We start from the raw sequence: 12875 nt of genomic DNA on the forward strand, positions 1-12875 counted from the left end.
CTTTTTCCAAAGTATTTCGATGGGAATGACTAGGAAATTGGCACAAGGGAAGTAATGTACATACTGTAAAGATTTCCAACCACGTGGGGGACTCGAAAGCAATGAAAACATCAGAAAAGAAAGAGCGTGAATAAATTACATGAAGTGAAATGATGTGGTAAATGACACAAACAGAGTTGAATCGTGAAGAAAAACAAAATCTGAATAGCTTATTCCTAGCTCGATATCCTCTTAAAATGCAGGTTTCTTGATTCCATTACAAACAATGACATCCAACAAGAACAAATATAGAAGAGCAAAGTGGTTTAGAGAAATGGTCCTCAAGCAGAGTCAGATAATCCAAGTTGCAGATGTTACGTCATGGGGTGGTTTGAACGGCAATAACATAGCAACTATGAAGGAAAAAATTAAGGCAGTTCCCATTAATAGTGAAGGAAACTGAGCGTGTTCTCAACGAGAGACCGTTTCCCATGAGGATAAAAAAATCAAGAAGTAGCAGTTGGGTCGAAAACGCAGCGTGAGTTCTGTTAATCTGTACTTCTTGACCTTTTGCTATAGTCAGCTGATGTAATGAACTTTTGCAGATTATGTTATAAACAGTATTAAGATGAACCTGACGTGCCGATGCCTTGTATTTCCACCCCATTCAATTTTCTCCAGACAAGGTTTCTACCAGTCCATGGAAGAAATCTTTGTCTCTTCAAGGAAAATGAAAAAAGTATGAGCCCTGCAAAGGAGTCGCAAAGACCAGGGATGACGAGCACTAGTAAATTGTCGCACTTCCGGACCGCAATATATCAGGCAGCCAACATCGTGACCACTTATCAAGGTTTTGTTGGTTTCATCAGGACCTCCAAAGATGCCCCTATGTTCTGCGAAAAACTACGAGCCTGTCTAATAGGTTTTTTTAGTTTCTGACCATTTCATGTGCTGCATAGGAGATCATATAGCCAATCACCGGCTTTAGAAAGTCATGGAGGTCCAATGGCACAGAACTGAACAGCAAGAAAGCGACGGGTCAAAGATCCAACTTACCATTTCTGGTAATCAGATATCAACGGTCTTTTCTTGTACTTGAAGCTTCCACTTATAGTAATGTCCAAAGGGTCTTGTTATTTTCCTTAATAGCATATGAAGGAAAGTATAGAAGTTCAGGGAGTTAATGAAATTCTGTTCCCATGTTCTTCTTTCAGGATTGCTTCAAATGATTGCTTCCGTCAAATCTGCGGCCCGTGCTTCTTGTTAGAATCATAGTCCTCTCATTTTTTTCTATCATTTGTGGGGGGAATAAACCAGTTACAATGCCAATGAGATCTTTTTATCCGTCTTAAAAGACAGACATCATGGCTTCTTGTTGTGTTCATGTACGGACTCGTAAAACTCAATAATTGAAATTCTTTGCTCATTTCTGTCATTCCCTGGAATGTCATATGAGCACTCTGACTGTTTATGCTTTGCTACCATTGTTTGTCAGTCAATTAAGGAAAATTGGAAAAAGTCTTGTCTCTGAAATTCAAAAGAAGAGAAGAACCTGAGAGAGTCATAATCTCAACCACGAAAGGGCAATGAATTTGGATATTCTTATGTGGAAGCATCTAGTCTATGATTGCATGATGCAATCCATACTGCGAGTCGTCGATTACAAGGACTGAAGTAAGGTCATTTTTTCGATTTACTCTGCATTTCTAAGTTTTTAGCGTCTGCTGAAGTTTCATCAATTTCACCTACCTAATATTATTTGACATGTAAAAGGATTTTTCAGATAAGCAATCTGGATCTGGTCTATCATAATGGATTCAATTGTCGCAAATCCCGAGGGTTCACTGGAGACATTCCGTGGGTTTAAATTATGATGGGGTGATTTTTAATTCCACAGCTTGATTGATTGAACTGTTTGAATGCATCTTTTGGATCTGCTTGGGATTTGAAGGCAATGCTAGACAGAGTTTGAAAGGCTTAAGTTTGGATGGCACCACAGTGGTTTTACTGTGTAGGGAAAAGATGCAGACTAAAATCCAACAGTCACAGATTCAGCATCGGGTTCCTTTTGCTGCCACGACCATTGTCTAATCTTCAATCTGAGAATGTGTAAGCTGTAAATCAACCTTTATTCATCCAAGTTGCCAGGGTAGCTTTGAGGTATTTAGTTGGTCAAATTTCATTAACATTTACAGAAGTTCGAGTTGTGGTTGGGTGAATAAGTGGAGTCATTGACCCTTAAGTTCATCTGTCACATGTAACAGAAGCCAAGTTAAAACTTCTTCCCAATCAACATCGAACACTCCATGTCGTGCGCTGTGCATAAGTTCAACATGATCGAATATTCATCTCAGCTTTGGAAAATAAAAGAAACTAAGCGGCTTTTCTGAATTAACTGAGTTATGTTTCTCTCTGAGTTGTTTCTTTCTCTTATTTTCCAAGGATGTTTTTTTTTCTCAAACTGAAGTTTCCAAAGCTTGGTTTCTTCTTATTGCCTTAACAGACGAAACTTGACAATCCAAGTGCAGTCCTAAAAGAACTTCACACTGATGAAAAGGAGTTTCTGAAGGCTCAACAACATGCATCAAAGCAAGGAGCAGCATGCTTTTCTTTTCTTCACCAACAAGATACTGACTCCAGGTAAAAGGTGCGATCTCTTGATTCAAGGGCTGATTTTCTTCAGTAATCCTGTGTCCTCGCTGAAAGAGCTAGTCTTCTTATCTCAGTAAGATGAGCTTCGACCCGGATCTTGGTGCAACTCCTCTTCTCATGGAACTGAAAAGTTTGAACATCCGCAATATGCACTCTAATAACGAAACCCTAGCTAAATTCATGCTTAGTCCATCATGATCGAATGTGAATACACTGAATGACTCCTTTCGCATGTATAAGTAGCGGAACTATGTAAAAGAAAACCAATGTGAAAATAAGCTGATACCTTCTGAGCAGCAGAAAGGAGGTATTGCTCTTGGAACTTGAGAACTATCTCAAAGAAGCTAGAAATAATGCAGAGGAGCAGCAGAAAATTCAGAAGCGAATCGATGACACCAAATTGCCGATGGATGGTGTCCTCGCATCTATCAAGAAATCTAAAATGGGTGCACCATACGTCCTTCGCATGCAGCTTTTCTCTCTTTTTGGGACTCTGAACTGAGGCTTTATTATGTCAGTTTCTACCTAGAAATACTGCACAATATCTTGCTTTTTGAGCCTAATTGAGTTTTTTTCTGCAGATATGACTGAACACAATTTTGAGAGGTACTTGGCCGGCTGAGTTGTCTGAGGTTAAATCTCAATATCCAGAACAGCCCTCAAGGACTACAAGACCCTATTATTTTCTGGTATGAGTTAGCCATAGTTTTTTTAATCTTTCCTTCGCCGGATCAGAGCAAGAGCAGGAGCAATAGAGGAGATGGTGCAGGTGGATCATCTGCTTTGAGATTTGAAAGACATCAGTTTCAGAGTGGATCTTGCTTTTCTCGACTACTATCGTGTCTGACCAATTCTCAACCTATTTATAACTTCGCCAACATGGTTTTGACCCTTAAAATTCCTAGAATCGACCGGTACATTAATTTACGATTACAGTAAAAAAACTGCATGCACAGCATCAATGCCGTCATGGTTGTGTAGCTTCTTCACCGATCTTCAGGGGTCATGCCACCAACATGTCACTGCGTCGACTAACTTTGACTCCTTCTCATTCAGGATTGCTCATGGGAAATGTTCAAAGCCTGCTTCTGTCCGGAGCAATTCGCAAAGATATGGAGGAGCAAGAGATACGATTAGCTCTAAATGGGAACATAAATTTCAGGCCTTTAGCTTTTCCCATGAATGTATGGACCTGGTTTGATATTTCTTGAGCAACATAGAAGCAGAAGGAAGAACATTTCAGTGACTTAAGCTATTTTATCTGGTCGAAATGCAAAATCAAACATGCCATGAAATTACATGAAGGCTTTACTCGCAAGATTCATTATACAGAGTGTATAGTGTTGATGCTTAGTGATTCTTCAGTAAAGGAAGATGAATAACACAAATATTCCATTTCATGGATCCACGTCTGTTGCAAAATGCCCGTTGGATAGACTTTGGTTTCTATTTCGTGACCGGCGGCGAGAACTGACCAATACCGGTAGCATATCTTGCTCGATTTAATTGACTAAATGCTTCATGCGCATTAAATTTGTTGACTCTAGCCATTACATCCTCTTAGAGACTCAATTTGTCCGATAACTTCATGGAGCAACAATGGCAGATCCACCAAACCTAACTGTTTTGCTTCCAAGACTTGCTCAAACTTCCCTTGCACGACAAATTCTTCGGGCGGGTCTTTTTAAGCTCATCGTTTAACATATTCTAGAGTACAAAATGAACAGAATATGCCTTCTCTTGTCTTGTAGCTTTACCTTCCTCAAAGCATAGCATCTGTTCAAGACGTTTCATTCCCACATTTTCTCATTAGAAGCAGCTCACCGCCATGGGGAATCGCCTTGCGTGTTGTCGTGCCGATGAGCATGTCGCCCATCCCATTGAAACCACCTTCAAGCTTCCATCTCCATTACCGACTTGGCCACCGGGTAAGCCTCTCTCCTGCAAAGTTTGCTTTTCTCAAGTCATTCTTATCGCAAATTGCATGATAAAGGTTTTAAGAAATCGTTCGTACAATACAGGTTCGGGTTTTGCAAGCGGTAGTATCAACCTTGGAGGGCTACAGGTGTGTCAAGTTTCTTCTTTCAACAAGATTTGGGCTATTCATGAGGGAGGACCAGACAATCTCGGAGCAACATTTTTTGAACCTTCACAAATACCAGAAAGGTTCTCTGTTTTGGGATTCTATTGCCAACCCAATAACCAGGCTCTTCATGGGTGGGTTCTTGTTGGGAAGGACGGGACAAATGACCCCTCAAATGGAGCTCTCAAGGAGCCAATCGATTATACTCCGATATGGAACAGTGAGGCCTTGCACATTAATAAAGATGGCAATGGTTATATTTGGTGCCCGGTTCCCCCTGAAGGCTATGCTGCCATTGGACACGTCGTGACCACCTCGCCGGAGAAGCCGTCCACAGACAAAATCCGATGCGTGCGCTTGGACTTCACTGACCAATGCGAGAGCGACACATGGATTTGGGGCCCTGGCAAGGTGATCGACACAAATGGGATCAATGTGTTCACCATGAGACCTGAGAGCAGAGGACCACAAGCCAGAGGGGCATGTCTCGGGACATTCGTCGCCAAAAATGGCGGTAAAGATTCTCCTCACTCTCTCACATGCTTGAAGAATAACAACCCGGATTACGCACAGTCCATGCCCAACCTAAGCCAAATTGAAGCATTATTTCAAGCTTATGCGCCATTCATGTACTTCCATCCAGAAGAATCGTATTTCCCATGCTCGGTGGAGTGGTTTTTCAGCAATGGGGCTCTACTATATCACAAAGGCGAAGAGTCGAATCCCGTTAAAATCGAGCCTATGGGCTCGAGCCTTCCCCAAGGTGGTTCCAATAACGGTGAGTATTGGTTGGATCTTCCCGGGGATGCAAGAGAGAAGGAGATAGTAAGAAGAGGAGACTTGCAAAGCGGCCAAGCATATTTGCATGTCAAACCCATGAATGGCGCCACCTTTAGTGACATAGCCATATGGCTCTTCTACCCTTTCAATGGCCCTGCCAGAGCTAAAGTTAAGTTCTTCAATGTCTCATTGGGAAGAATCGGCCAGCATGTCGGTGACTGGGAGCATGTGACCTTAAGAGTAAGCAACTTCACCGGAGAGCTATGGAGCGCATATTTCTCTCAGCACAGTAAGGGTGTTTGGGTGAATGCTTCGGAACTAGAGTTTCACAGTGGGAATAAGATCGTGGTCTACTCATCGTGGCACGGCCATGCTATGTACCCAAAACCAGGATTAGTATTGCAGGGCAATGGAGGTATTGGAATAAGGAACGACACGAAGAAGAGCAAGAATTTCATGGACACCGGAGTCAACTACTCAGTAGTTGCGGTGGACTATCCAAATTCTCCGGTGAATGAACCGCCGTGGCTAAATTATTTCAGAGAGTGGGGTCCGAAAATTAGTTATGATCTCAAAAAAGAGATCAAGAAAGTGGAGAAGCTATTGCCCGGAAAGCTTAAATTGGCTTTTGAAAAACTTGTGAGAGATCTACCTAGAGAGATGCTGGGTGAGGAAGGGCCTACTGGGCCAAAGGTGAAGAGCAACTGGAGTGGAGATGAACTTTGAAGATTTCTTCTTTCCTGGTGAAATGAACTTTAATGAAGGTTAATCTTCAAGAATGTGTATTTACTTCAGATTGGGGGGAAAAAGGCAACCAGAAATTTAGTAATTGAATACTTCAGACATAGACATCATGCAAACTCACATACCTTATTATCCAAGGATAGAGCAATTTACACTTTCATTCTTCCATAACTTCGCGGTTTTGGCAAGCATAAATGTACTGTAATCTTACTAAGCATCAAAAGGGCCATTGGATTATTGCACCAATTAGCGACTGAGCACAATTTTCATTTCATCTCGTGCCCAACAGATGAGTATTTAATTCTCAACAACCAAACTTGAAAACATACCACGGCAGAAAAATTGCACATAGCAAGGATAAACTCTAAACTCACATCCTCACAGAGATTAATAGCCTCTCTGTAAATGCTCGTATAGGGTGTTGCTCCTGACAAACTAAGATATTTTCACATTCTCGTGCAGTTTGATGTTTGAATGAAACACAGATGCCACAATTATCACAAGGGCAGATAATGAGGCCGACAGAAAGGTAACAATTGATACAAATCCAGCATGTGTTTCTACGCCTGATGGTATTTTCCAAACTGTAGGATTCTTATAAGATATAGCACCATTACTAGTCAAAACGAACAAATGGGATTGATTGCTTGACCTTTTCTCCATGCGGCAACGTGCAAAAACGTCTGGTTCTCCAAATTGAACCGCTGAATAGCCACTTCCATCTAGGGGCTGCAAAAATTTCCAATTTTCAGATGCTAGGTCTCTATTTGACTGTTACAAGTCGATCATTACAACAAATTCCAAATCCAAGAAAGAAACAATGCAAAATTTATCTAAAGTACCACATTCTAAGCTTCAAAGCATGTTGAACAGCAAAATGCAGATATTTTGATCGAGATATAGCCCATGCCAGCACAAAAGGAATCTGCATCTATGATCAAGGATAATTTTTTTCGATTTTCTTCCCTTTTTTCACTATGTGATCAGGAAACTATTAGGGGTATCTTAGGCAAAATTGGAATAACGGAGGAAGTTCGATAGAGTAAATAATGAAGCATTGTTGTCATGACCTCACTCAATCTACCCTAACCATATTTTTCCTTGGTGACTTAACAGTTATTCGTTATATGAACAAATTGTTCTAAACTACTAGGAACCTTGATGACCATATCTAGAAGTGGAAAGAGAAAATGCAAATTATCTACCACTCCCATTCCACTACTTATAGGTAATACAGGATAACAGTAAATTTCCAGTAGTGAGATAAAGTATCTACTAAGGAAACTAGGTGAATACACCTGCAGCTTGCTCCAAGCTTTGAACAAGATGGTACAGCAAACATATTCGTGAGTAGGTGAAATGGACCAAATGATGTTAGGGGTTTTTAGTTCATTCGCAGTTTTGATATCTCAGGTAATTGGAAAACAAGCTGATTACATGCATAACCTGAGCAGTCCCTATCATTAAAGAATAAAAATGCAAGCAAGAACATTGGGGCAATAGCTTACAATTTAACCTGATCTATTCTTCCTCAAAAAATCCAATCTTATCATAATTTCTACTTGTAAAAGGAGAAAAGGACAATTCCTTCAAATTTACCTGATAGCATGCATGTAATGGAACTTCTACTTTGATTTCAAGGCCATGCTTCTGCTCCAACAGGCCGTCGGGGCTAAAAAACATGTGAACCTCAACAAGGGTACGATTTGAAAGAAATGAAGGCAACTCCAAATTCGTATCTCCGAAGACAGCAACTTCACCATATACTGCAACAAAAGATTCAACTTGGCATAGCAAAATAAAACGGAAAAAACAGAAATGCTGGAGCACAGAGGAATCAAATGTTCCCCGCATCAAATGATCACTAATTAGAAGGATACAGCAGCAATTTACCTCCACGGTCCTGAATGTGTTGCAGCTCAAATGGGTCAGCAAACACTCCGGAGGGAAGTCTTTCGACGAGCATGACCTCACAGGAGTGAAAAAGTGACTTGGCTGCAAACTCCTCATCAATGCTAATCCTAATCCCCGCGAAGAGACTCCGATGAGAGCCTTCACCAGTCAGAGAGTGATCCAAACCAGACAGTTTGAACGCATTACGTGGATCATGGGGCAGCATTTCAGACGAGCAAGGAGTAAGCTCGACATCTCTATAATGTTCGAAAGTGGCATCGTCTAAACTTCTATACTTGTCAAAGTAAGATTTCGCAACCCATTTCTCGTGGCAAGGAACTGTAAATGCATCGTAAGCCGCGGAACCATCTGGGTTAAGCATTTCCACCTGCGAACCGAAGAGACTAACTTAACAAGCATTAATCCACGAGATCACTGCACTGTGATGGCGACGCGAAATATGCATCCGGATAAGTCGCATTTGATCTTACTGTCAAGTAACCACCTTTTACAGGATGAATTGAGCTCATGAAGGGGTTGCAATGATGCTAATTGGAGCACCAGATGGGACAAAGTATAACAAGTTGATGCTGAAGAAGGAGAACGAATTCAGACGATCAAACTGACCTCGCTCGTCGACGATGAATCGGACGCTGAAAAGCCGACGCGAGAAGACACTATCATCAGGATTCCGAGTGCCAGAAAGATCCCGGGACGACCTCGCCGACGATCTTCCATGGAGTTGCTGCGGAGAAGCCCCTTTCGCTCCAACTTTAGATTCATCCTGGTCTCGGGAATCGCAGCGGAGCCGATGAACGTAAGAGTGAATTCCGCCGCGACAAGGAACAGCGAATCGATACCGCCTGGCGAACTGTTGGATCAGTTTCACCGAAGAGCGAAAAGCGAAGACGAACTGCAGGATGAACAGCAAGTACGGACCGACCGAGATTGATCCAGCTGCACTCACCTCTCTCGGTGATTCTTTTGTCCTGGAACGGTGATGCGTATCGGCTCAGGTCTTTGATCTCAGGCCCAAAGGGCTTAAACATTCAAAAGGAAGCCCAGCCTCAGAGAGAGTGTTCAGTTGTGTCCTCTGCCTCTCGCCCTCTCTCTCTCTCTCTCTCTCTCTCTCTCTCTGTTCGTCGCTTTCGTTCCGAATTTCATTTTCGTCTTTTGATCTTCAAACTTGCGGAATTCAGTTCACTCTGAATCGTCGCTGGTTGCGGTGAACTGAGCTGAAGCACGACGAGCGTCTGAACGGCGAAGCCGAGGAAGCCGCAGTCGCGACGTAGAGAGGCGCGGCGATGAACAGTAGCTCCTCATCGCCGTCTCGCTCGTCGATGTCGACGGCGGCGGTCGTCGGCGGGAGCACGAGCAACGTCGCTTTGTCCGCGGAGGAGTTCCCCTTCCTGCCCGATCCCGTTTGCATTCACGACCTCAAGGACGAGGCAATGCTAGGTCAGCGACTGATCGATTCTCCAGCCGCTTGTCGATTACTTTTGTTTCTTCAGCGATAGATTCGGTGTGCGTAATGTGATGCGAAGGCAGTTTCGTCTGAGGTTGTGATGGTGTTCTGAAGTTTCTGCCGTGCTTGAATTTGGGTTGTAGTTCTGAAAGCTGATCTGAAGGCTGCGCTGGACAAGGAGGTCAAATCCATGGATGAGGAGAGCTGGAAGTTCGAAGGACCTCGGTCTCGTATCAATCTCTTGTCTAAACCAGGTTAGTTCTTACGAACCGAGCTCCGGCTGCAGTCTTCGGATGTCAGATTCCGTGCAAGTCTTTGATATCATAAACTCTGTTGCTCTGCCCAAACATTTTCAAGAAATTAGGGGGGTTGTTATACTCCCAATTGCTAAGTTCAGAATGCAACCGAATGTCGAATTTCCGAGTGAACATCTCCATTACTTTTTGCAGCATCAGTACTCTTGATTCCTAGTGGCATTGCGCTTGTAAAGGTTTGCATTTTGAGCAGTGTTGTCTCAGTTTCTTGACTTGCTGTTTGCCATAATCTCCGCACAAACCTGAACACAGGTGGATTTCTTCCCAGACAAATGGCGATAGCTAGGCATAAGTACTCCGCTTCTGCAAAGTAATTGAGACATCTTTTTTGGCTGGTAACACACGGTGTCGTGATCAATCAGAGGCTAATTTCTTGGATTACCACTGAAGTAACTCGAGCACTTGTATTGGCAAACTTTGCTCTGGGTGGTGTCACTACGTGAGTATATAGTTTGGCTCGAGTCCCAATAGTTTTCTTGGAATCATGCTCCCTCCCTCTCTCTCTCTCTCTCTCTCCTAGAGCCATCGAGAGATTATTAAGATGAGAAGGTCAGAAGATAGGTAATTCACAAGGACATTCAACCGTCCTGTTTCTTTAGAATTTTCAATTTGTCAGTTTCTGCTCTTTCAGTTGGTTTATTGGTTATTTGTCGCTGTTACTTCAACTTACACCATCTTTTGAACTCAATGCTTTTGGTAGTTCAAACATTGATAGTTGCAAGCAATGATGTATTGACGTTTCACCTATTACTATGCCATCAATCTCTAGAAAAAATCTTGGACTTTGGAGCATCATTTAAATTTCAAAAGTGTTCAGCACAGATTCTGCAAGTTTTCTGCTTTTAGATTTGGATTGCAGCATGAAAATTCAAGTTCTTATATTTCTGGTTAAGAAGTTGAATTCTTTGTTTAAGATGTCAATAGGATGATATTGGTGCTTGACATTCCAAGAAAGAGAGATTAGCCATGAATACTTGATGATAGTGTCTAAAGTCAAGTCGCCTTTTCCTTAAGATTATTGCCAAATAAGGGAAACTTCTGTACTGGAGACTGCCTCGTTGAAGAGATATTACATAAGCCACACTTCCTGCTTCTGGCTTTTGCACTCTTAAATATTAAGCCTCTTTTTCCGAGTCAGAGACCATATATTCCGTATCAAATACTTCGTAAGTTATCGCGCATTGTGGTCTTGAACTCTGTATGGATGTGATGATTGCTGACGTGTTGCGACACTACATAATTAAATGCGGGCTAATGATATTCCCCTAACAGCAGTAGCTTCTTCAACAAACTTTACGGAAGTACTTTACATGTCAAGTTGTAAAAATAGTTGAGGAAGAAGTTATTATTGTTGTGGGAGTCTTCATCTCTAAGAAGAATTTTAATATGCTACTCCAAACCTAATCTGAAGAAATTGAAGAAACATCTGTTGCTTAATAAGACCATACACATGAAATTATATAAATTTCTGAAGAGGAAGGAAAGAGCAGGTGTAAACTCATCGCACTGAGCTAACCAAACCACCCTTCTGTAGCACTGCTTTTGTTCGCAAAAGGGTGACGGAGAAGCTCGTCGACTGTCCCTCTAGCCCTCCAATCCTTCTCCAGACACCTACTGACAAAACTCTTGAACTCCGGCGATGCTGTTCCAGGAATCTCCAACCTATCTGAGAAGCAAATAGCACACATTAGAGTTGCCCAATCTGGTGTCTGCCCTGGACTTATCAAGGGAAAATGACCCACATGGCATTCTAGTAAGACAATTCCTAGAGACCAAACATCCCCGGCAAATCCTTCTTCTTTATCACCGTCCCACCTCTCTGGATCAAACCTCTCAGGACTCATATAAGCACATGTGCCCAAATAAGAAACATGACGGTCACAAGTACTAGCTACAACCTGACTCACACCGAAATCTGCAATCTTCAACTCGCCTTTACTGTTTATGAGCAAGTTTGATGGCTTGATATCCCTGTGCACTATTTTCATACTGTGCAAATAGCATAGCCCTTCCAAAACTCGTCTCGCCACTCTAGAAATCGCCTCTTCCGGCAATTTTCTATGGATACACAATATATCTTGCAGAGACCCTCCTTCCATGTACTCCATCAGGAAGTATAGTTCCCCTGCGTTATCCGAGTCGATGCACCCGCTGTTCAGAACCGCATGACATTTCACGATCAGTGGTGAGTCTACTCGTTTGAGAATTTCTGCTTCTTGTCCCGCCTGTTGCCATACATCTGTTGCGTGCTGATCGACACGGAGGACCTTCAGAGCATATATTGAAGCTGTGTGACGGTGCCGGACTTTATAGATGGTAGCTCCATTACCATGGCCTAGAACAGCCAATTTCTCTAACTTAGAGAAATTTTCAACATTGGGAGACCGTGGCTGGATCGTGAATGACAATGTTGGTAACTTGGCGGGTCGCCAAAGATCAGCTGCTGGTATTTGTGGAGGCAGGGACAGCTTCAATGCTTGTTGGTGCCTTCTTTCTCTTACCAATGTCATCTACCCTCCAAGAAGACTAGTGTTCTTTTCCTGTCTGTTATGTGAAGAACGAAGTTTATGGGTTTATAAGCATGGGTTGAGACATGTACGTGGTTGTTTTCCAACAACAAAGATCTGACAAGTGGCTGTGACTATCCCTGAATTCAAGGGCGGGTGAGCTTTTTGTGGTGATGTCAGTGCCTTTTCGTCTGGCTATGAGTGCAATTAGTTTTGGGAGTGTTCACGGAGCGCAACGTGGAGTTTGGCTGCTTGTATTCGTAGCTTGTTTCCAGATAACAAAGTCGCCAATTTTTATGGATGTCGTTAAACCTGTGCATCTACTCTCCTTCATTCCTTTTTCGTTTTCACCTGTAGGTTAAATATGGCCAATTATAATGCACACGCGCGTCTGTCTTGTTTCACCAGGAGGAAGAGCTTAAGCAAATCAACATCGGTCTTTATGTTTCTTAGCCTAA

The 12875-nt window shown here is 42.5% G+C and overlaps 3 protein-coding genes and 1 long non-coding RNA gene across 8 annotated transcripts; 3 read left to right on the plus strand and 1 right to left on the minus strand.

Moving 5' to 3' along the window:
• Positions 1 to 2507: 2507 nt before the first annotated feature.
• LOC115743126 lies at positions 2508 to 3985 on the plus strand. Of its 2 annotated transcripts, XR_004015647.1 has the most exons (4): positions 2508 to 2619; positions 2932 to 3320; positions 3392 to 3545; positions 3688 to 3985. It is a non-coding gene; the product is annotated as an uncharacterized LOC115743126 (long non-coding RNA). The 2 variants fall into 2 exon arrangements; XR_004015646.1 differs by lacking the exon at positions 3392 to 3545.
• Positions 3986 to 4337: 352 nt separating this feature from the next.
• Positions 4338 to 6422, plus strand: LOC115743112. The gene is made up of 2 exons (XM_030677743.2): positions 4338 to 4559; positions 4653 to 6422. Exons 1-2 carry the CDS (start codon positions 4460 to 4462, stop codon positions 6218 to 6220), a joined length of 1668 nt encoding a protein of 555 aa, XP_030533603.1. The 5' UTR covers positions 4338 to 4459; the 3' UTR covers positions 6221 to 6422.
• Positions 6423 to 6598: 176 nt separating this feature from the next.
• Positions 6599 to 9178, minus strand: LOC115743116 (phosphatidylinositol-glycan biosynthesis class X protein). Of its 2 annotated transcripts, XM_048275777.1 has the most exons (5): positions 8759 to 8898; positions 8428 to 8519; positions 8132 to 8290; positions 7838 to 8004; positions 6599 to 6967 (listed from the first exon to the last, which is right to left on the minus strand). In XM_048275777.1, the coding sequence occupies exons 2-5, from the start codon at positions 8498 to 8500 to the stop codon at positions 6674 to 6676; spliced, it is 693 nt and encodes a 230-aa protein (XP_048131734.1). In that variant the 5' UTR covers positions 8501 to 8519; positions 8759 to 8898; the 3' UTR covers positions 6599 to 6673. The 2 variants fall into 2 exon arrangements, with proteins under 2 accessions (XP_048131734.1, XP_030533611.1); XM_030677751.2 differs by having other exon boundaries at positions 8132 to 8519; positions 8759 to 9178.
• Positions 9179 to 9242: 64 nt separating this feature from the next.
• Positions 9243 to 12571, plus strand: LOC115743122 (protein SAMBA). 3 transcript variants are annotated; one of them, XM_048275779.1, is made up of 4 exons: positions 9249 to 9396; positions 9432 to 9589; positions 9740 to 9850; positions 12291 to 12571. In XM_048275779.1, the coding sequence occupies exons 2-4, from the start codon at positions 9436 to 9438 to the stop codon at positions 12536 to 12538; spliced, it is 513 nt and encodes a 170-aa protein (XP_048131736.1). In that variant the 5' UTR covers positions 9249 to 9396; positions 9432 to 9435; the 3' UTR covers positions 12539 to 12571. The 3 variants fall into 3 exon arrangements, with proteins under 3 accessions (XP_048131737.1, XP_048131736.1, XP_030533621.1); XM_030677761.2 differs by lacking the exon at positions 12291 to 12571 and adding an exon at positions 10163 to 10556; XM_048275780.1 differs by having other exon boundaries at positions 9243 to 9589.
• The last annotated feature ends 304 nt before the right edge of the window (positions 12572 to 12875 follow it).

The sequence above is a fragment of the Rhodamnia argentea genome, chromosome 3 (genome assembly GCF_020921035.1).
Source record: "Rhodamnia argentea isolate NSW1041297 chromosome 3, ASM2092103v1, whole genome shotgun sequence".
NCBI lineage: Eukaryota > Viridiplantae > Streptophyta > Magnoliopsida > Myrtales > Myrtaceae > Rhodamnia > Rhodamnia argentea.

Excerpts from the sequence above, each read along its gene's own strand:
- LOC115743112 (XM_030677743.2), top strand. The coding sequence starts at position 4,460 with ATGGGGAATCGCCTTGCGTGTTGTCGTGCCGATGAGCATGTCGCCCAT. Across the intron at positions 4,560-4,652 it reads ATTACCGACTTGGCCACCGG|GTTCGGGTTTTGCAAGCGGT; the intron begins GTAAGCCTCTCT and ends CGTACAATACAG.
- LOC115743116 (XM_030677751.2), bottom strand. The coding sequence starts at position 8,914 with ATGAATCTAAAGTTGGAGCGAAAGGGGCTTCTCCGCAGCAACTCCATG. Across the intron at positions 8,520-8,758 it reads ATTCATCGTCGACGAGCGAG|GTGGAAATGCTTAACCCAGA; the intron begins GTCAGTTTGATC and ends TTCGGTTCGCAG. Across the intron at positions 6,968-7,837 it reads CATTACATGCATGCTATCAG|CCCCTAGATGGAAGTGGCTA; the intron begins GTAAATTTGAAG and ends AAATTTTTGCAG.
- LOC115743122 (XM_048275780.1), top strand. The coding sequence starts at position 9,436 with ATGAACAGTAGCTCCTCATCGCCGTCTCGCTCGTCGATGTCGACGGCG. Across the intron at positions 9,590-9,739 it reads CAAGGACGAGGCAATGCTAG|TTCTGAAAGCTGATCTGAAG; the intron begins GTCAGCGACTGA and ends TTTGGGTTGTAG. Across the intron at positions 9,851-12,290 it reads CAATCTCTTGTCTAAACCAG|GAGACCGTGGCTGGATCGTG; the intron begins GTTAGTTCTTAC and ends TTTCAACATTGG.